At 45.7% G+C, this 20,171-nt stretch overlaps 2 protein-coding genes across 3 annotated transcripts in view; both read right to left on the bottom strand.

Moving 5' to 3' along the window:
* Positions 1-486: 486 nt before the first annotated feature.
* On the bottom strand, positions 487-7,272 carry SLC25A53 (solute carrier family 25 member 53). Its single transcript, XM_032772180.2, has 2 exons — positions 7,018-7,272; positions 487-1,832 (listed from the first exon to the last, which is right to left on the bottom strand). Exon 2 carries the CDS (start codon positions 1,807-1,809, stop codon positions 898-900), a length of 912 nt encoding a protein of 303 aa, XP_032628071.1. The 5' UTR covers positions 1,810-1,832; positions 7,018-7,272; the 3' UTR covers positions 487-897.
* Positions 7,273-11,330: 4,058 nt separating this feature from the next.
* PRPS1 (phosphoribosyl pyrophosphate synthetase 1) overlaps positions 11,331-20,171 on the bottom strand; it is a 33,724-nt gene continuing 24,883 nt past the window's right edge. Inside the window, exons 5-7 of one of the 2 annotated variants that reach the window (XM_032772140.2) lie at positions 16,012-16,185; positions 15,068-15,227; positions 11,331-13,258 (exon numbers count right to left, since the gene is read on the bottom strand). In XM_032772140.2, coding sequence (XP_032628031.1) covers positions 13,166-13,258; positions 15,068-15,227; positions 16,012-16,185 — 427 coding nt within the window. In that variant the 3' untranslated portion in view covers positions 11,331-13,165. Of the gene's footprint in view, positions 13,259-15,067; positions 15,228-16,011; positions 16,186-19,323; positions 19,938-20,171 lie in introns of those variants that run through there. The other variant, XM_075068721.1, reaches the window with a different exon arrangement.

Raw genomic sequence — 20,171 nt, 5'->3', positions numbered from 1 at the left:
ACTTCCAGAGAGATTAGCTGGAGAGTCCCAATTTTCTGCTTTGTGCTTCGGGTCAATCCAGTTGAAGGAGCCTGCCTTCTAGCAGCTCCACCAACTTCTTCCTTTTATGAATAGCCAAACCTAAACTGCATGGCCTAGCTTCACCACATCAGCCCACTTTCCACTGTTCTCCGTATCCTCAGCGTTGAACTAATCAGAGGCACAAGTACAAATGCACGAACAGAATTTGGTGTCTAGGGTTTAGCTCAGTTGGGTGCTCAAGAAATCATGAACATAGAAGGAAATTCTCTTATAGGAGGGACAGTGCATGTTTCATCTATGGTTTGCAATAATACGTGAACACATTGCAATTCTGTAGCACTTTCTACCCATGCGCTCAAAGCACTTAAACAGGAAAATACTATGATCCCTGTTTTTAAAGATGAGGCACAAGATATTAAATGTTTTTACGAGATCACAGTGGCACAGCTCAGAACAGAACCCTGCTCACCTGACTCTCCATCATGTGTTTAGACTAGGAGAGCACGGGCACTGCCATAAACATATGATCAGATCAGCCTTTTGCAGGCAGGGTTTGGCTCACTCCTGGTGGCCACAGAACACAAAACTCCAGATTATTAAAAGGCTGTTTAAAAAAAAAAAACACCAAGAAACTTTCTGATTGATTAAGTCCCCTTGACCCTCCCACCTCCTCAAAGTTGCTCCTTGATCTTGAAACTATGGCCTCAGAGAATGACCTTTGACCTGTAGGTTGGAGGTTTAGCTTGTGTGTTCAAGTTTTATTGACTATGAGCTTCAGGGCCTCTTTGTAAACAAGCAAAATCCCATTCAAAGTCCTCAGGGCTCTGAGACATGACACTAGACATGTCAGGGCCAATGGTTCTCTGGCCTCTCCCCTTATTCCTCCTGGGACTTCTGTCCTGTGTTCTCTTTCAGGAAGTCATGGATGGCAGTGGTGAGACCCCATGTCAGGCAGGACCTGAGGACAAGGAGGGAGCCGCCCCGATAGAGAAGGGTCAGCTTCCTCCCGTGTGACTCCCAGACAGACCACACAGACTGCCAGAGGCCGAGGAGATCCCTCCCCACAACCTGAGACTGCATGTTAGCAATAAGGACACTCAGAGGGTACAGCGCCAGGCAAGTCACTGTCCCATTAACGCTGCCAGACACCAGGGCAGGGAGCCAGCTAGGTAAGCCCCTCGTGGCCAGGTCATCACGGAGGGGATCCTTAAAAGAGAAGTACAGTGCACTGCCCAGGCTGTTCCGCAGCAGGACGGGGCTGAGGCCACGGTAGTAGCCTACAACCAGCCTTTCCTTCAGACCATATGAGTTGAATTCCTGCAGGATGCTGCGGGTGTTTGGGAACCTGGCATCTTTCCGTCCATCTTGCAGGACATTCTGGACCCGCTCAAAGGGGTTCAGGACTAAGGCCTCTACTGAGCCAGACAGGAAGCCTGCTGTCCACCGCTGCCCCAGCGTGCAAGGCTCAGAAGGGTTGCTGGTGAGGAGAAGCAGCAAGCTGTCATGGGTGCCAAACAACAGGGTTCCCTGGAGCGTCTTGGACAAGAGTGGTGGGAAGAGGCCCCGGTAGAAGCGGCGCATGCCCTCCTGGCGCAGTTGCTGTATGGCCTCCTGTATGGAAAAGGCATGGATCTGCTGGCGGAAGATGGTCTTGTAGATGGGGAAGGTAACAAGGGTAGAGAGGAAGCTGGAGATGGCCCCTACATTGTAACTCCTGGAGTTCCACCTTCTCTCTTCCTCCTCCCTCCTCTCAGGGTCTCCGTGCTGCATCCTGGCCTTGTCCCCCATTCTGAGACCTTCTCCTTTAGCCACTAGGATCAGGTAGAAAAAACCCATAAGAGTTTATAAGAAGGCTATGGGGCAAGTGAGTCAGTTATTCACCAGCTGGAAAGGTGTATTACTGTCTGGTTGACTAGTTTGCTCCTGCCTGGAACTAATTCACAAGAAATGACCCCTCTTCAAACACTGACCCCAGGCCACGTTGGAACACTGACTGCCCTGTCCCTTGGTCAGTGGGAGGAGTGATATTCTGTCTTTCCTCCACCACCCACCCTGTCTTACCCCAGGTCTCTGCTAACATGAGAGCCTCATTTTATCCCTTCCTTCCTATGGGATGAGCACTAATGTTTCCTTATATACTTCTTTCCCCATGTTGGGGGCAAAGCTTTTGTATGCGTTTTTCCAGCAGAGCTGCCTCATGGCAGCAGCCTGAAGTCCCAGCATGTACCTTTTGTTGCTCCCCCTTGTCTCTTTGTTATCAGCATCTACCCTATAATCAGCTGGAGCCAATCGTCCCCAAGAGAGAGGCATCAGTGCAATGGTCCTTTCTGTGGAGGTCTGGTATCTTATGTAGCTTGATAAGATTTTGCAGTGTCTCTACCCCAGATTACCACTGTTCCTCTATCAGCTAGGTGTGGCTTCCTAGAATCACCTCCATCAGGCAGTTTGTCCTGACAGAGCACTGGGTCTGGCTGAAGTCTCTGCCACTGTAGGAAATGAGAGGCCTGAGTCTCCATGGAGTTGGGTACTGTACAGTCACATCCCAGGGCTCACCCTCTGTGCCATGGAAGCTAAACATTCCTTCTCCCTGGAGCTAACCCAGGTATCTAGGGCCTCATCTGAAGCCCACTGAAGCCTAGGGGAACTTTTCCTTGTACTTCAATAGGATTTGGATCAGGCCTCTAATTCCCGGCCTTTTGGATAGTGTGCATTAGTTTGTGGGGAACATATGGTTGAATCCGGCAGAGTGGCTGTGGAGGGCCACATGGCAGACTCACTGCAGTCCCACGGTGCAGGGTGGGGGAACAGGCATTGGGTGTGGGGGCTTCTTGCACAGCACCACTTGGCGACCTCCTCCTGAGCAGTCCAGCGGCAGGGAACAGGCATGGGCAGGGCAAACACCAGCCCATCCCTTCAGTACGGAGGCAATGCTGCATTGCTGCCTCTCACATGGTAAGTGGAGTGGGGTTTTACCCCACACTTCCCACTGCTGTCCCATTGTTTCCTTGTACTCCCCATCTGTCTGTTTCCATCCAATGTCTCATCTTATACTTGGATTGGAAGTTCTTTGGGGCAAGGACTGGTCTGTTTGTCCAGCGCCTAGCACAATGGGGTCCTGGTTCAGGCCCTTAGATCCCAGGCGCTACTGCAATACAAATAATGATATGAAGAAAGTGGGATCTTGTTTAAAGGCACTTTTAAAAAAATCACATCATGCAGCAGCTGCCACAACAGACTTCAGATCTAAGATGACATGTAGATACAATGAGTTCAGCATCATGGGCCCAACTCATCCCTGCTGCAACTCTATAGAAGTCAATGGAGGTTACCCCAGGGTGGACTTTGGCTCAATGCAGACTTTCCTTCTGGCTGTGGTTAAGCTGTGAATGGCCTAAGAAAAAGCTTTTGGGGGTAATCACTTCCTCTTATCTTCTGAGATCTTACCTAGAAGCTTCCTGCAGTGATGGGATGAGTCTTATTCCACAGGCTACCTGAGTGCAGTGAATTGGGAAGCTGATTTAAAGGGCTGCTGGGAACAACTGTATTGAAACAGAGCTCCCCTGCAGCACAAAACTCTTCAAACCATGCCTTCCCTCACCCCACCTCTTTTTATTTCCTTTCCACCTTGCCCAAGTTTTTAGAGAGACAACTCTTCTGCAAGGTGTCTCTGCTTTGAAGAGTCCCTGCCAAAGTGGCATCTTCTGACTCAACAGCTCTGCTCCATAGGAGTGGTCTGAGCCCCCTCTGCTCCCATTAGTGATAAAAACAAACTTGACTGGTTGCCACTCTAGCAGTAGGTAGGTAACTACATGAGTTCAGCACCATGGGTCAAACTCCTCCCTGCTGCAGCTCTGCTACAAGCAAGGGAGGTCACCCCAGGGAGGAAGTGGGCTGAGTGCAAGCTCTCCAGCAAGGGGAAGGGGGAGATGCATTCCACTCCTCCCCAGTCCTTATTCACCCATCCTGCTTAGGGAACCTAATTGTGCCATGACCCGGGTGGTACACGGATACCAGTGACACACCTAGGCCCTGCTCCTGCAAAGACAGCTGCACAACTTCACACACATGCAAACAGATTCACTAAAGTCAGGTGAAGTCTTTGCAGGATGGGAGCAGTTGGCAGAATCCCAGGATGACAATGGCAGCACACAGCTGTCTCAGAGAGTGTGCTTCCAATTGTACATTCAGGGCAGGGACAGTTTCTCTTCCCATCCACTCTCACTTCTCAGCCTGCATCTCAGCCATCTCCTGGATGGAAACAGTGCAACCAAAGCCAAACTCCTGATTTTCCCTCTCAATCCATCTCCACAGCCTCTCCTCTGTTACTGATATCACTGCCACCATCCTCCCTGGGCCTGGATCCTCCTCCATTTCCCTACACATCTTGGCCAGATCCAAATCCTGCTGCTTTCTCCTTCTCAGCATCTGTCTCACCTACCATATTACTTTGACACACAGACACATGCACTTCCCCTTCTGTTCATACAAAATGCAGCTGAACTCCTTTATCTCTCAAAAAAAAATCCCTTCACTGGACACCCCCCCCCAATCTGCTACTGCATCAAAGTTAAACTTCTTGTCAGCATCTCCAGCTTGTATAACTCTGCTCCCCCCATTTATACGACCATGACTCTCTTAATGGCTCTCCATGCATCTCTGGACCCTTTCAGTTCCTGAGCTCGGACGGTTACATTGCCTAAGGGTAGTGAGAGGATGGGTTATTGGTGAGGTGTGAGATGGGCGTGAGCCTAGCCACTAGGGGCAATCTCCACCAAGATCTGAGTCTTTACTCCACGCCTGTTAGAGCTCGGGGTTATGCTGATTGGGACCCCTCATTTGAGGAAAGCCTCTGGATTGCAAGTCCAACCGCCACCTCCTCGTGGTGAGAGTCAGTAACTGGCTTGGATAGCCAGGCGGATTGCGGAGGATGGACCCACATCCTTTGGGTGTGTGGTGGGGTTGGGCAACCCCTTTGTTTTTGGCCCCCTGGTAAGGGTAGCCTCCCCCAGGTACGGATTAGACTCCCCCAGGTACGGGTTTGACTCCCCCTGGCAAGGGTAGCCTCCCCCAGGTACAGGTTAGACTCCCCCTGGTAGGGGTAAGTTTCCCCCGGTAAGGGTGAGTTTCCCCCTGAGAAGGGTATATCTTTTAGCTATGGAAAAAAGGAATTTTGATTCATATACCGGATTGGCGCTGGACCGGGTTAAAAACGCCCCCGCTGCCGGCTTTGATGCCCCGGTTGGCAGTGTTAAATATATTAGGGGAGTAATACGTTCGCTGGACCTATGGATAGAACAGGAGGGACGCAAATGATGTCTCAGTTATATGAGACTGAGTATCTGGTCCCACCAGTTGATCCAAGAGTGGTGGAGGAGGAAGTTGAGAACTGTAGTAGTAGAGACCAAGGTGAGGAGATTTTATTGATTTTACTAATGGTTTTTACTGGGAGTGCTTTTAATAATTTATTTAAGGATGAGAGTGAGCCAAATTTTAAGTATTTAAATGAATTTGAGGATCCATATTTTAGAGATCCAGCTTATTTAAATTGTGAGACACAAAAGGATTTGAATTATGTTGGGTCCAGTAGTGATTTAGTTGTTAAAAGGAATGATGGAGTATTTTATTTGGAATATCCTGTGGACAAATTTAATTGTCCTTCTTGTCCTCAAATTTTGGCATCCTTTGGAAAATGGGCCAAGCATATTAATGTGGTGCACCAAAGTAAGGCCATTAGAGTAGTGTGTAGTAAGTGTGGAAAATCCTTGGCTTCATGTTGCCCCCACGTCCACCTGTTTGTCAGCTTCTTACACATGAAGCCAATGTCGTTGCAGGCTGGGGAGCGGCTCTACTTTCTTTCCTCTAGGAATTTTAGTGGGTATTCTAGCCTTTCTACTTCTTTAGGCTCCTAAATCCCTTTGAGAGTTTGGGCCTCTGGCCTTCTTCCTCAAGGGTACCTAGGCATGGGGCAACCAAACTTCTTGTCCATAAGGCCCATACCCTATTCATATCAACGTCCCTCTTCAAAATTCCACTTCAGCCATGCAGCATATGGGGAATCTTGGTAACCTGTATATGAAGTCCCTCTTTTTGTTCTCCATCCTCAGTTGGTCTCACTCTGTCTTTAGACCATGAGTTCCTTAGGCCAGGGATAGTGTCTTCTTCAGGGTCTAGAAAATACTAGCACATTACGGGCTGTATCAAATAATAGCGAATAAAAATGTGTGTTGACACTGCCCCAAATAATATCAGCTGAGGCTGCAGTCTTATCACCTGTGAGGGTGCAAAGAGGAAGTAGATTGTGTGACTGGGGTAGTAAGTTGACTCAGATCCCAGACTGAGTTGGTTGGACTGCCAGATGGGGGGAAAAGAACCACAGTTTATTTATAAATTGAGCAAATTTGATCCAGACTCAATGCCACACAATGAATGTGGACCCCACACAATGCCATTCTAACCTCAGCCTTTGCAGAGGGTCACAGAATAGTGTGACCAGATAGCAAGTGTAAAAAATCAGGAGGGGGCTCAGGGGTAATAGGTACCTATATAAGAAAAAGCTCCTAAAATCAGGCCCGTCTCTGTAAAATTGGGACATCTGGTCACCCTAACCACAGAACCAGTGTGGGGAGAGGTGGGGGGAAAGAGAAAGGGAAATCAGATCCAACATCAAAGGCTGGGGAGGGGCTCCCGCCTTCCTTTCCTCCAGGAATTTCAGATTGGGTATTTTAGTCAGACTGCTCTGCAAAAGGCTAGATTTGGGGGCAGGAAAGCATAAAAACACCCTTATAATTTTATGCACTAAATCGCTAAGAAGAGAATGTGGCAATCAAAAACCAAGGACTGATGAGGTTCACTTAGGATCATCTTTAGGAGGTTTGTTTAACAGGGTAAGAGGGGGCTTCAGTTCTTTAAGCAATTAAAAGGGGGGGGGGAGTATATCACTAAGCCAAGGGGAGGCAGAAGAAACCCTCTTTTAGAAATACAGTGCCAATGTTTTACCTTGTGTTTATCCTCCAGCTGTTCCTGCTTTCCACACACACACTGCCTCTCCCTCCTGGCTTGCTCTCAATTCATTCTCCTTTGCAGATGGTGAATATGCTTTATGTTACCTTATGTCATTTGCAGCCCCTCAGAAATAGAGAGCTAGGTTACCACATCCTCTTTCCACAGAGACACCGTCCTGCCACAATCTCATTGATTGCCCTCACTGCTACTCAGGAACATATCTTCAGCATTAGCCAGAGACAGGCATATTACAGCTCACCAACTGGGATGCATTAGGGACTAAGGCATCAGCAAGAATAGCCACAAGATCTTAGTGAGTTAAGCATACTGGAGCACAGCTGGCCAATGGCTGCTCAGGGAGCAGCATGGAAACCATTATATTACCTTGATTGTAATGCATTAGTTCACTCTCAGGGTTGCAGGGATTCAGCACTACACTCTTCTTGTGTCAATTGTAGGCTGTGTTAGAGCTTGTGAGCCCCCCTTTCCAACAAAGCACATACTAGACAAAGAGAAGACTGTCTGGAGAGTGCTTACAGTAATAAATGTGGTTACAACGTGTGAATTCTGTGGAGCGTTAGCTGCTGAGGTCTGACCATCCAAAATCAGCCACTAATACAAAAAGCTTTAAAACTAGCCCTTGAAATTGCTTTACTGGCCAAGCTTTTCCTGGGCATGGGGTTTTCTCACTCTCACAAGCCACTATTTTTGTGTCTGCACAGATGCAGGGTAATTTTGCTTTAAATGACAGCATTTCTGATTTCTTCAGCAGGAACCAGCTTCATAGTTCATTTCTGATGTTAATTTATAGCAATGGAAGCAAGATACTGACAGACAAGAAAAAATGGAAGCAACCTGGATCTCGAATGAGAGCAAAGAACGACTGTGAATCATATTCATAAATTAGAGTGAAGTCTGAGTCTGTCAGGGCTCAGACACATCCCATTAATGGGCAATTTCCAGGAACATCCAGTTAACAGGATTTCTCTGCATGTGATCAGACATGGGATTGTGCTTTCTCCAGCCCTCTGCACATGGACCAGCAAACTTTTTTAAATGAAAGGAGGATTTACTATGGGGAAAGCTGGGCCTGTGAGAAAGGGTAGAGCACAAACCAACCACTTCAAATATTTCTCCTTCTCCACATGCTGGGCACTGGAGAACTTATGTCAAACTTGCAACTTGATGTAAGAGTAGAGTGCAAAATAAGGGGGGAAAATCTTCCATCAGTAGGGACTGAACTGATCACTCGAGAGGCAGCTTTTACAGCAGGCCAAACTTTCACATGTATTACAACTTGGCATAAGCTCATTTCTCATTTACTTTGTTTGACTTGCTCCGTGTTCTAGGTGAAAAATGTTAGGCTTTCGTTGATCCTGCTCAACATTTGTCCTTTGCTATAGGCTGAAGTCATCCTGTTGAGTTTCAATAAATCGCACTGGAGTCCAGAAAAATCAGCTGGTGTTCAAACAGATCTGCTCTCCTACCAAAAAGGAAGAAAGCAAGGAGCAAATTACATTGCTCTTATGTGAACAGCTTCAGGTTTGCCCCATTCTGCAAAAATCAAATAGCAGGGATACAAGAGTTCTGCCATTAGTGAGGTCACATTCTGGTTCAGACAGGGTTGTGAGAATAGGTACGTTTTCAGAGATGTGCTTTGTATTGACTGAGCCTTTCACTCAGTTGTGCAGTTCTTTAACTGCAGCCGAGTGCACCATTACTCCTGGGTACAGGAAGTAAGAGGCAGTGAAGAATTACAAGTTTCTGGCATTTCATGCTTATATTATAGGCTCCCCTTCTGTATAGTATCACCTTCCAAAAGGCATCATTCTGCAACAAGATGTTCCCAGGATCTGTATGGTAAAGACACGGAAAGCTGATGATGTTCAGTAAATGACAGCATGTATGCACGTGGCATGTAGTTCACTTAGAGAACTGTCTGCTAAATTTGAAATATGCACCTTTCACATTCATTTAAGGGCTCAGACCACTACAGGGCCAATTGGGAACCAAATGCAGGAAAAAGGGTTTTAATTTAGGCACAGAGCACAATGTGCATTGAGTGGTGCTACTGCACTCAAACTAATGTAAGGGGGATTGGGAGAAGAGGGATTTAATTTCACTAGAAGAATCATGGACATGCAAATCTATATTGAGACATCTGCACCTCTTAAATTAATTATATGATTGCATCATCTGAGTCTAGTCACCCAGAAGCAGCTGTGTCCCTTAAAGGTATGGCAACAAGAATGTCCTTATAGAATAGGTATATATTATCTTTTGCTTTTGAACAGGGAAACCCCATGAAGCAATTAGGAGTCTTGCCAATCACATCTAGTTGCTCTCACTATAGGTCTCCGATGTATGGTGCTCTTTTATCCAGTGGAGGCCCACACCCATCCAAGCAATATCACGCACTATAGTTTTAACGAGGGCTGTCAATTAATCAGTTAACACCTGCGATTAACTGAAAACAAAATCAATTTTTTAACACAGCATACCTCTGGGCAGGGAGGGAGGCAGAAGCCCCATGTCCAGAGGGGAGCTGAAGCCTAGAACCTCCAGCCTATATTTGAAAATACAGAAAACATCCAAAAATATTTAAATAAATGGTATTAACAGTGAAACAGTTTAAAACTGATTAATTGCAGTTAATAGAGTAACTCCTCACTTAACACTGTAGTTATGTTCCTGAAGTGTGACTTTAAGCAAAACGATGTTAAGCGAATCCAATTTCCCCATAAGAATTAATGTAAACGAGGGGGTTAGGTTCCAGGGAATTTTTTTTCACCAAATGACTATGTATATATAAACACACACACACACAAAAGTTTTAAACAAACGAACAAATACTGGTACACAGTGATGATGATTGTGAAGCTTGGTTGAAGTGGAGAAGTCAGAGGGTGGGATATTTTCCAGGGAATGCCTTACTGCTAAATGATGAACTAGCAATTGGCTGAGCCCTCAAGGGTTAACTCTCACACTCTACAACACAGCAGGAATAGAGGGAGGGGGCAGACAGAGACCTGCATTTCCCCTTTAAGTACACCGACCCTACTCTTTAAGTATACTGCCTTGTTAATTAGATCAGCTTCCTGAGACCACAGCTGCTGCCTGCAAGCTCCCTCCATCCTGAGCCCTGTTGTGTGTCCCCCATGATCTATGGAAGATGGGGTAAGGGGACACCCAGACAGCCTCCCTCTTTCTCCCCTCTCCCCGACACAGCAAGCAGGAGTCTCCAAGGCAGAGGGCAGGTGCAACACATGGCAGTGGGGGGAGGGGCAATTGAACTGCCTGCAGTTGATAGCCTGCTGGGCAGCTGCTGCACAGGGAACTTAGGGGAGCAGGGAGGTGATGGGAGGCTGCCAGTCCACCCTGGTTCCAAGCCCCCACCAGCTATCTGCAACAGGCTGTTCTTCCTGCAAGAGGTGGACAAAGCAGGCGGCTGCCAAACAATGTTAGAAGGGAGCATTGCACAACTTTAAATGAGCATGTTCCCCAATTGATCAGCAACATAACAATGAAATGTTAACCAAGACAACTTTAAGTGAGGAGTTACTGTATTTGTAATCGCTTGACAGCCCTATTTTTAATCAATACCTCCCTTTCAAGTGGTGCTTTTCAGTGCTGCTAAATCACTAAGTTCTACCTATGCACAATGAAACTGTTTAAAGCAGAATTGGTGTGCCTGCTAGCAATGGAGGAGGGCAGGCAGTACATTTCAAGTGGCTTTTGGATTCTCCCAACTCCCTCCATAATATTTTTCATGTGAATCAGTGCCTTGTGCAGTAAAGAAAGGTTCTTAATGTCACTACTATGACAGTCATGCAACTTACCTGTACCCTCATCTCTTTCCAAAGAAACCTGGGAAGCAAACAATCTTAAAAGGGGCTAGTGAACAATTTCAAATTCACTGTTATTTTAATCCTATTAATGTCATTACATATCCAAGTGGTATTTAAGACAGAACAACTGCTCAAGATACGATGATGGGAACTATATAAGTAGAACAGAAACTGCATTTAGCACCCAGAACTTAACTAGCTGAGCTACCATGTTTACTGAATTGGCTAAGATCAGATGTATCTGATATGAAACGAATGCATCCTCTAGCAAAGGTACCCAGGCTCTAATATTTCTTCCACATGAGTGGTATATTGCTACTACAAAAGAACTGAAAGTTCTTCTGTCCTCCACCAACCTATGGATGCTCAAGCTCTCAATAACAGCACATACAGAGCCTCAATAACACCATGTGTGTTTTATAAGCATTTACAAATTACAAAAAAAAGTCTATGTAATTCTTTTTCTTTAAACAAAAGTTTAATTCCTTCATTGAGGTTTTAGTTTAACACAAATGCTGCTGAAAATCCTCACACTGCTTTGATGTCCTTGCTCTTGGCTTTTGATCACAATGTATTGGCAGTGAACCAGCAGGAGCTTTGAAGTAGGAGGAAGAAGTCCTGGATAGAACCTCAGATGAGCTCAATGCAGGATGCAAAGCAAAGAAGCAAAGGTACACACTTTCCAGACAAACATCAACTTCTTATATAAACAACCCCCCTCCCCCCCCGGCCGCCGCCGCCACTTCTTACAGTGTAGGGTTTTAAGTTACTGCAAGACAAAAATTCAAGGGAGGGAGAGGGAAAAATCTTACTTAAAAAAGACACAATACCTATCAACTAAAAGAATCACTCCAAATCTAGACAGCCGGCTTTTTGCAGCTACACTTATCTGCCACCCATTAAATCTCTCACCTGACACTGGCTGTAGATACAAGTGACTCCAAATAACTCCCTTCCCTATCTCCAAAGTTAGAGAAGACTGTTTATAAAAGCAAAATGCATACAAGAACCAGCTTGGTCTGCTACCTCGTAAGAGTCCAGGAAAGACTGGCTTAACCACTTATTGTGGGATGGTGCAACTACCATGCATTCAAGTTTTGGATGATGCCTATTCTAGAGGCAGGAGCACTGGAGACAGCTCTAGGCTTGATTGTTTCTTCTCTTCCCACTTTAGGAAAGTTACTGCCTGGAGTTAAGTGTGACATTGAGAAAATGTCAATAGAAGCTGCAGAGGGAACAAGTCTCACCTGACCTACTATCACTGAGCACCTTAGGTGAAGAACAGCTGGCTGACTCAGCCATTCTTAGCACTTCCTAAGGCCTCCAAAGTCCTGCAGCCTACCTCTTCCTCCATTAACGTTCCCAAGATTCCTTGGGGGGGAGAGGATTTTGTAGAGATGGCGGATTCTGGTATCGGCCATAGCAAAAAGTAAAGGTGGGGTGCAAATACTGCAACCAGAACAAAATACATCAGAAACTTCATGAGAGATGGGACTAAAATGCATGGAAATAAAACTTCTAATAGGAAGTAATATATCAGCCCATCTGATCTACTCCACAGATACATGTCCAAGGAACATACAGGTCAGGAAGGCTAGACTCACTAATGGACTGGAAAGGAGGGGAAAACTAGAGGGCAACAAGTTTCTTCAGCAGAACAATCTGAATTCAGGGTTTTAACATGCTGCATCCCAGACTGCAGGTGACAGATCCTTGATCTCCTTCTGGAAGAGGAAACTGCCATCCCACCCCACAGCGCCAAACTTCTTGTCAGAAACTTGGTCAACATGCAAGACTTCCTTATACCACCTTGTTAAGGGCTTTGTCAGGTACAGAATAAGTGATGTGGGTCAGCAATCCCTTGGACTCTTGCTGTAGTTCCAGGCCAGCATGTCCTTAGGAGTTCTACTTCCCATACAAAAAAATCCAGGCATGCATGCAAAGTAGTCTAACCTCCCCATAGACAAAACCTCCCCTCCAAAAAAAGGTTGTGGCAAGTGGCCATGTCAATTCTGCTTTCCAGGGATCTGCAGTGCTGACTCAGTACTACTGGAAGCTTAAACTATTGAGGAGATCACAGTGGGATGCTACGGGCAGGAGCCTGAGCATTACAGATGTGTGCCCTCCACCCTACTCCCTCCCAGAACTGGGCTCAGACTCACTGAGCCTGATGTGTGCAGAGGAGGAGCTGTGGAGAGCTGCACTGGAACAAGCAGAGTCTTCTAATGAACTTTATAATCAGCTGAACAACTTTTGGTTTTAAAAAAAGCCACACAAGCAGCAGCCAGCATCTGTTATAAGGGGACATGGCTGAATAGGTAGGAGACAGATTCCCCATTATGAGTCCTCCTGATGGCCTCTGCAAGGATCATTGAGATGTCAATCACCTGTAGGGGGGAAAAAGTATCAGTCACCTGGTAGAAGACTGTGCAAGGCCTTAGCGTGGCTGGGAAGCCATGAGGAATCTTCAAGGCACAACCCCACCCTTACAAAGCATAAGCAGATCTGTAGCAGACTGTCAGATACAGGGAAAACAACAAAATCTCTAAATAAGCAGGCATGTCAGGATACCACATTTCATATCACTCTAAAGGTACTCCTGCAAATTGTTCCATCCTGCCTTATCTAAGAGTGAGACAGGAATTGCCAGATGGAATCAGACTTGAGGTCCATTTAGACTAGTGTCCTATCTGACAGTGGCAGTGCCAGATGCTTCAGAGTAAGCTCTAAGAACCCTGCCATAGAAAGATGGGGGGAAATCTCCCCTCTCAGTAGATCTCATCCTCTGTTCAATAGTTAAAGAGATTGACTTAAACCCTGAAGCATGAGGCTTAAAATATGTTAGTATTTATTATGACAACTCTGGATACTCTTAAATTTTACATTCTTGACCTCAACTTCATTGGGCAATGAATTCCACAGTTCAGGGCTAGTTTACACTTGGAAATTTACCAAAATAGTTACTCCATCATAACTCCGTGTGTGGATGCTCTTATTCCAGATGAACTGTCTACATAGGGGCTTATAGTGAAATAACTATCCTGGCATAACTGTTCTGGTTAGCTATTTTGGTAAATGTTCCACCACAGGCCACCTAGAAGGTGTTAAGTTAAGCAACTGAACGTTCAGACTGTCCCACTGACAGTGATTTTAAAGTGAGACAGGAGCTAAATAGATTTTAAAAATTCTAAGGAGCTTTTGGAAATGCCTTAAGCTTGCTTGTCAATATAATCGCAGTGCAGTGGTGTTTGCTAGTGTTCACAGCAGGGCAAAGAGTTAGAAGTACTGACCTCTGCCTCAAACTTGTCATATAAGCTTGGGGCAAACAAACAATGCCTCAATTCCTCGTCAATAAAGAGGGGTTAATACCCACCACACAGAGGCATTGGATTAATTAGTAAAAGGTTCTGGAGAATGCAGACACCAACCATCTGTCTAACACTCAAAGCACTTTAGCTTTGCTTCATGGGCCTGTTGTGGGTCACCCTGACTACTCCTAGTGGGTAACAGTGAGACATGCTGCAGGGTACACAATACATTTGCCAGGGTTCTATTCCATCTATTTTAATTAATGTTTGTAAATGCTTTGAACATTAAATTCTATAAAAGCTAAGGAAGGATAAAAGGGACCCAAGAGGAGAAAAAAAAAATATAGGTGTGCGCCCTTTTCAATCTGAAAGGCTTTTCAAGACTTTTTTCCTTTTCAAGTACTAGCAATAGAAAGTCCCATCATCCCTGTTTTGCCAGGTGTTTCCTTTGGAGGATGCACACAAGTGGATCAGGAATTCTGTGCTTAAAGGAAGGGGCAAGTCAGGATGTTAGAATCTTTAAGATCCTCTCTTCCAACTGGTTTATGGCCTACCTAAAAATTAGATTCCCCTCAATCTGGTTTCACTTGCTTTGTATCTCATGCCCCGAACCTAGTAACTTCTCTGATTTCAGGAGAAACAGGTTAGGCAAGATCTGTTTCTAAAACAGAAAGCAGAAAAGCTTTTCAAATGACCTTTCAGGCTTCTCCGTTTTCTAGAGAAGGGAAAAAATGAGTTTGGCCCTTTGGCTTTGCAGGTCACTTTTAAGAGGACCAACGATATGCACCAGCCCAAATACCTCTTCCCAAAAAGGAAAGCAAGCAGACAACCTAACCTACCATCTACTCCTCAAACCCTGTCAAGCTCAAAAGTAAAGTAGCTCCTCACCTGGATTTTGGAGCAGTGCTTCATCTTGTCCTCCTGCGGTATTGTGTTTGTGACTACAACTGCCTCAAAGCAGGCATTGTTTATCCGGGAAATGGCTGGCCCGGAAAAGATCCCATGAGTTAGGATAGCATAAACTTTGGTGGCTCCAGCTGATACAAGCCTAGAAGGGAACAAATATGACAGGGTCAAAAGGCAAGTTTTGTAAGGTGAGCAGTGGAAGAAGAGTGGGGGTTGGGTCCCCACAATACACGGGAAGGGGCTACTACTTGATGTTTCCCATGCAGTTAATGGTTTGGTTGGAGGGTGCAGTCTCAGATCAAGGGAGATGCCAAGACATGGCATTAGCTGACCAACATAGGTTGAAGCAGTTTTACGAAACAAGTATATCCCAGGGTGCTTTTATTACGCAACCTGTGTATTTGAAGAACTTGGTCTTCAGCCCTGGGCTTTAAGACCAGATCTACAGCCTTGGTAAGAAGTACTTCTACATACAGTATTTAGACTGCCAGTGGCATGGCAAACACAAAGGTATCTGCAAAACATGAGGCACTTGTACAGATCTTCTTTTTACAACCAATAAAATTGATTTGGAAGGTTAAGATTTTTGCCAGGTGTTTTACATTGGAAATTCAGGGTCTACAGTGACTGCAGAACTGATGAAATGACAGTCAGAAGCCTTTTTTTTTTTTTTTTTTTTTTTTTTACACAAATCTGTGCCATTAAAGGTGCCTTTTTAAACCAGTGCAAATCTGTATGTAGCCCTGAAAACTGGGCTACTGAGGAGAGTTGTACTCACTGTTTACTGACATTTATTTGACTCACAGTCCAAGACCCCAAACCCATCATTGTCGGGGTAACTCCATTACAAGTTCGTTATTTGCGATGTAGCTATTAGGCAAGAACAAGTTTATATCGTGCAGTTTACACCCAAACTCCTCACTCACTTGTCTGCTGCATGGCAGATGGTGCCACAGGTGTCTGCCATGTCATCTACCAGAATGGCCACTCTGTCCTTCACATCACCCACCAGCACCATGCGATCCACTTCATTAGCCTTCTTTCGCTCCTTGTGAATGAGGGCAAAGTCCACATTCAGCCGATCTGCAATGGATGTCACTCTGTGGAGAGACCAAGCGAGGTTTCCAGATTGTGCTTACGCTCCTCATGGAGGAAGCTTTGGCAGAAGGGAAAAACTGCTCCAAGACTACATAAGCAGACTGAATGGACAGCAAATAGTCACAGCTTCCATTATATTGCTGTCCTTGATAAGTCAGAGAAGGTATGTTCTCTGCCTCCTATTTTGAATATACAGTTGCATTCAAACCTGTGTGAAGGTGGAGCTACTTTCAAGACCAATTACCTTGAAGCCTCTGGTTTGCTGTCCCCCAACCGCAGCTGCTAGAGTAAGGTAACAGAGCCTTCAGGAATGCTTTAATCTTGAACAGTGCAAATTAAAATTTTGCAATTTTGGGGTCTGTCAGAGCTTATTTAAATAGTGTGTTTTGCTGATAAATCTCTAAAGTTTCAGCACCCATGGGGAATCACTTTCAGTTTATTTCCCAAAAGAGTTTTTTACATTATTTAAAGAAAGTTAACCTATTTGAGGACCATACAGGCCCCATCCACACTACATTTTTTTTCCTACGAGTTTGCAGTTGCTAACAGGCATAATTTCACTAATGGTAGCAAAAGCGGGAAATTAAAAGGAAAAAGCTAGCACAGAGATACCCAGTATGTAGCTAATTTGCTGCCCTGTAGAAAACAAACAAAACCAAGACCAACTGATAAAAGCAGAGAATATAACAGAGAAGACATGCAATCTCTCCTCAATACTTGGTGCTTATTAACAAGGATTCAGTGTCATCTCACTGCAACTGACTGTTGAAGATTTAATTCCCCCTCCGATTGTTTGCACATCAAACAGTTGTGAAGTGGTTAATTCTGCACGACATAAAGTTACCTGGAGTTCTGCACAGGAGCATGGTCATGCACGTAGTTACTAGGACATATATTCTTGAAGTCACACACCTGAAATGTCACTATTTCTCTCCAAATACCAAGAGCTACCTCTCGAGGTTGTGAATCCACAAATAAAAAGTAGGCCAAAATCTAATTAATGAGAAAGCATACTAGCAGCTACATCCCTCCACACACTAAACTCATATTTGCTCCAGTCTACTGGGGGAGGAGCTTAAAAAAAAAGAACTAGAAAGACAGAAGAAAGGAATGAAAGGAGAACACCAGGTAACTTTAGGTCAGAAAGTAACAGCTGATTAACTGATTGCCTCTCCAGGACAGCTGTACATTGCTAAATGACATTCAGGCTTTTTCTTCACTGAAAAAGGATTTACAACAAAACACAGGATTTATCTTGCTGTAAAATCCTATGTGAGAACAAGTTAGTTAGTGTTCACCATGATATAGCTAGGCAAGATCAGCACTATACACTACTATCCCACCCCCACCACGCCTTTGACTGACCTCATTTGGCTTACCTGGCACTAAAACTGAACTGTCTTGTTTCCACTATGTTTTTATAACAGGTATCTGACCTCCATTAGTTATCCCACTGTAAAAACAAAGGGTTTGGCTACACTTGCAAGTGTGCAGTGCTGGGAGTTACAGCTGTCTTCGTACAGCTGTGTAGGGAAGTGCTGCAGTGTGGCCACATTTGCAGCAGTGTTGAGAGTGGTGCATTATGGGCAGCTATCCCACAGAGCACCTCATCCCATTTTGGTGTTGTGGGAAGGGGGCGGGTCATTCTGCTTCCTGTCCCGATGCCCCGTGATGCATCGCTTCACATCCCAGCAATCCCTGTTTTTCCATCCATGTTTGGCGCCATCTTGACTCTCTCAACCGTTTCTGTGCAGTGCGATTTCTGTGGAAAATGGAGCCTGAACTGCTGAGGAGTATGCTGACGAGTATTGCCAGCATATCACGTTTGGCAGTTGAACTAGTCCTTAAGATCCAAAGTGATAAGTCCGAGGATGATAGCGAGTCGCCTGACGTGTATGACACTAAATTGCTTCTGGCATTCATGGAAATGCTCAGCACCGTGGAACGGCGCTTTTGGGCTCTGAGTGGTGGGATCACATTGTCATGGAAGTCTGGGATGAGCAGTGGCTGCAGAACTTTCAGATGAGAAAAGCCACTTTCATGGGACTGTGCACTGAGCTCGCTCCCACCCTGCGGCGCAAGGACACGAGATTGAGAACTGCCCTGCTGGTGGAGAAGCGGGTGGCTACTGCAATCTGGAAGCTGTCAACTCCAGACAGCTACAGATCGGTCGGGAACCAGTCCGGAGTGGGAAAGTCGACCGTTGGAATCATGTTGATGCAACTTTGCAGGGCCATTAATCGCATCCTGCTAAGAGGAACCGTGACTCTGGGGAACATGCAGGACATTGTGGATGGCTTTGCACAAATGGGTTTCCCTAACTGTGGAGGGGCAATAGATGGGACGCATACTCCTATTCTGGCACCACCCCACCTAGCACCCCAGTACGTTAATTGGAAGGGGTATTTCTGTATGGTTCTCCAGGCACTTGTGGATCACTTGGGCATTTCATGGACATTAATGCAGGCAGATCTGGAAAGGTGCATGACACACACATCTTTCAGAATACAGGCCTGTACAGGAAGCTGCAAGCTGGGATTTTCTTCCCAGTCCAGACGATCACAGTAGGGGAAGTCGAAAGGCCAATTGTTATTCTTGGAGACCCCACTTACCCTTTAATATGTGGCTCATGAAACCCTACACAGGAAGCCTTGACAGCAGCAAGGAGCAGTTCAACAACAGGCTGAGTCAGTGCAGAATGACAGTTCAGTGTACTTTTGGCCATTTAAAGGGGCGCTGGTGATCTCTGTATGGGAAGCTAGACTTGGGGGAAAGCAGCATCCCCGCGGTTATATCCACATGCTATACTATCCATAATATTTGTGATGGGAAGGGTGAAAGATTCAGTCAGGCATGGACCTCTGAGGTTCAATGGCTGGAGGCTGAATTTGCACAGCCAGAGAGCAGGTCTACTAGAGAGGCCCAGCACAGGGCTGCAAGGATTAGGGATGCCTTGAGGGAGGAATTTGAGGCTGAAAACCAACAGTAATGTTTGATGCCTTGCACAGGAGTGAAGTGCAGTGGTTACAATGTTAGTAGGAATCTATGCTTCCTAAGCTGATTTGCAGTGCCTATTTCTTTCCTGGACTAAGGTATCTTTGACTTTCTGCAATAATAAAGACTGTTTTCAAAGCCAAGAATTCATTTATTGAAAAGAAAATAACTTTATTGACAGACACACAACATTTTGGGAACCTAAAAGGGCAGGGGGGTGGGGTGGGGAACTGTACAGTCACAGGTTTGAATATGTCCTGTCTGGAGTGCTGTGCAATGACTGCTGCACTTCAGGATGCCTATACTACATGGTGATGGGGGTTGAGTGCAGAGGGTAGGGGTCGTCGTTCTCATGGCTGGTTGGTGAACATACAGGTGTTGGAAGCAGCTAGTAGTGGTAAGAACCTGGATGCTGGGGAAGAGGGTTTTGAGCTGACATTGGGGCACAAGGGAAAGAGCTTTGGGACGAAGGTGGGGCCGGCGCAGTAGTGCTCTGCCTGCATGGCTATGAGCGCCTGGATAGAGTCCGCTTGGCGCACCAGGATGCTTATCAGCTGCTTTGTGCTTTTCTTCCTGGCCGCTGTGTTTTTCTGGCGGATCCTGCTTTCCCTTTCCCTCCAGTCCTGCAGTTTTTGATTCTCTGTGACAGAGTGATCCATAACTGCTTGCAGCAGGTCTTCTTTGCTTTTTCACAGCTTCTTCCGGAGGTTTGGGAGTCTTTGAGCTGTTGATAACACGGGCAGCCGAGTTCTCAAGGTTTCTTGTTGAAAGGCAAAAAAGGCAACAATTAACAGAGGCAGCATTGTTTATATCAGACAGTTATTCCCACACAGTGAAGGAGTTTACAGTCTTCACAATAGTATAATTTTCCCATACCAAAGAGAGCGCACATAACCCACAGGAGCCCCAAAATGGTGAGTAAGGGGGACTGATTGCTTCAGGGCTGTACTGTCCTCAGGGTTTCTGTGCATTGGGGAAAGCAAACAGCTGCAGG

This window comes from Chelonoidis abingdonii, chromosome 8 (genome assembly GCF_003597395.2).
Source record: "Chelonoidis abingdonii isolate Lonesome George chromosome 8, CheloAbing_2.0, whole genome shotgun sequence".
NCBI classification, from domain to species: domain Eukaryota; kingdom Metazoa; phylum Chordata; order Testudines; family Testudinidae; genus Chelonoidis; species Chelonoidis abingdonii.
This window is presented reverse-complemented; position numbering and strand designations above follow the sequence as displayed.

What these genes read in the sequence shown, in the direction of transcription:
- SLC25A53 (XM_032772180.2), bottom strand. Translation starts at nt 1,809, where the DNA reads ATGGGGGACAAGGCCAGGATGCAGCACGGAGACCCTGAGAGGAGGGAG.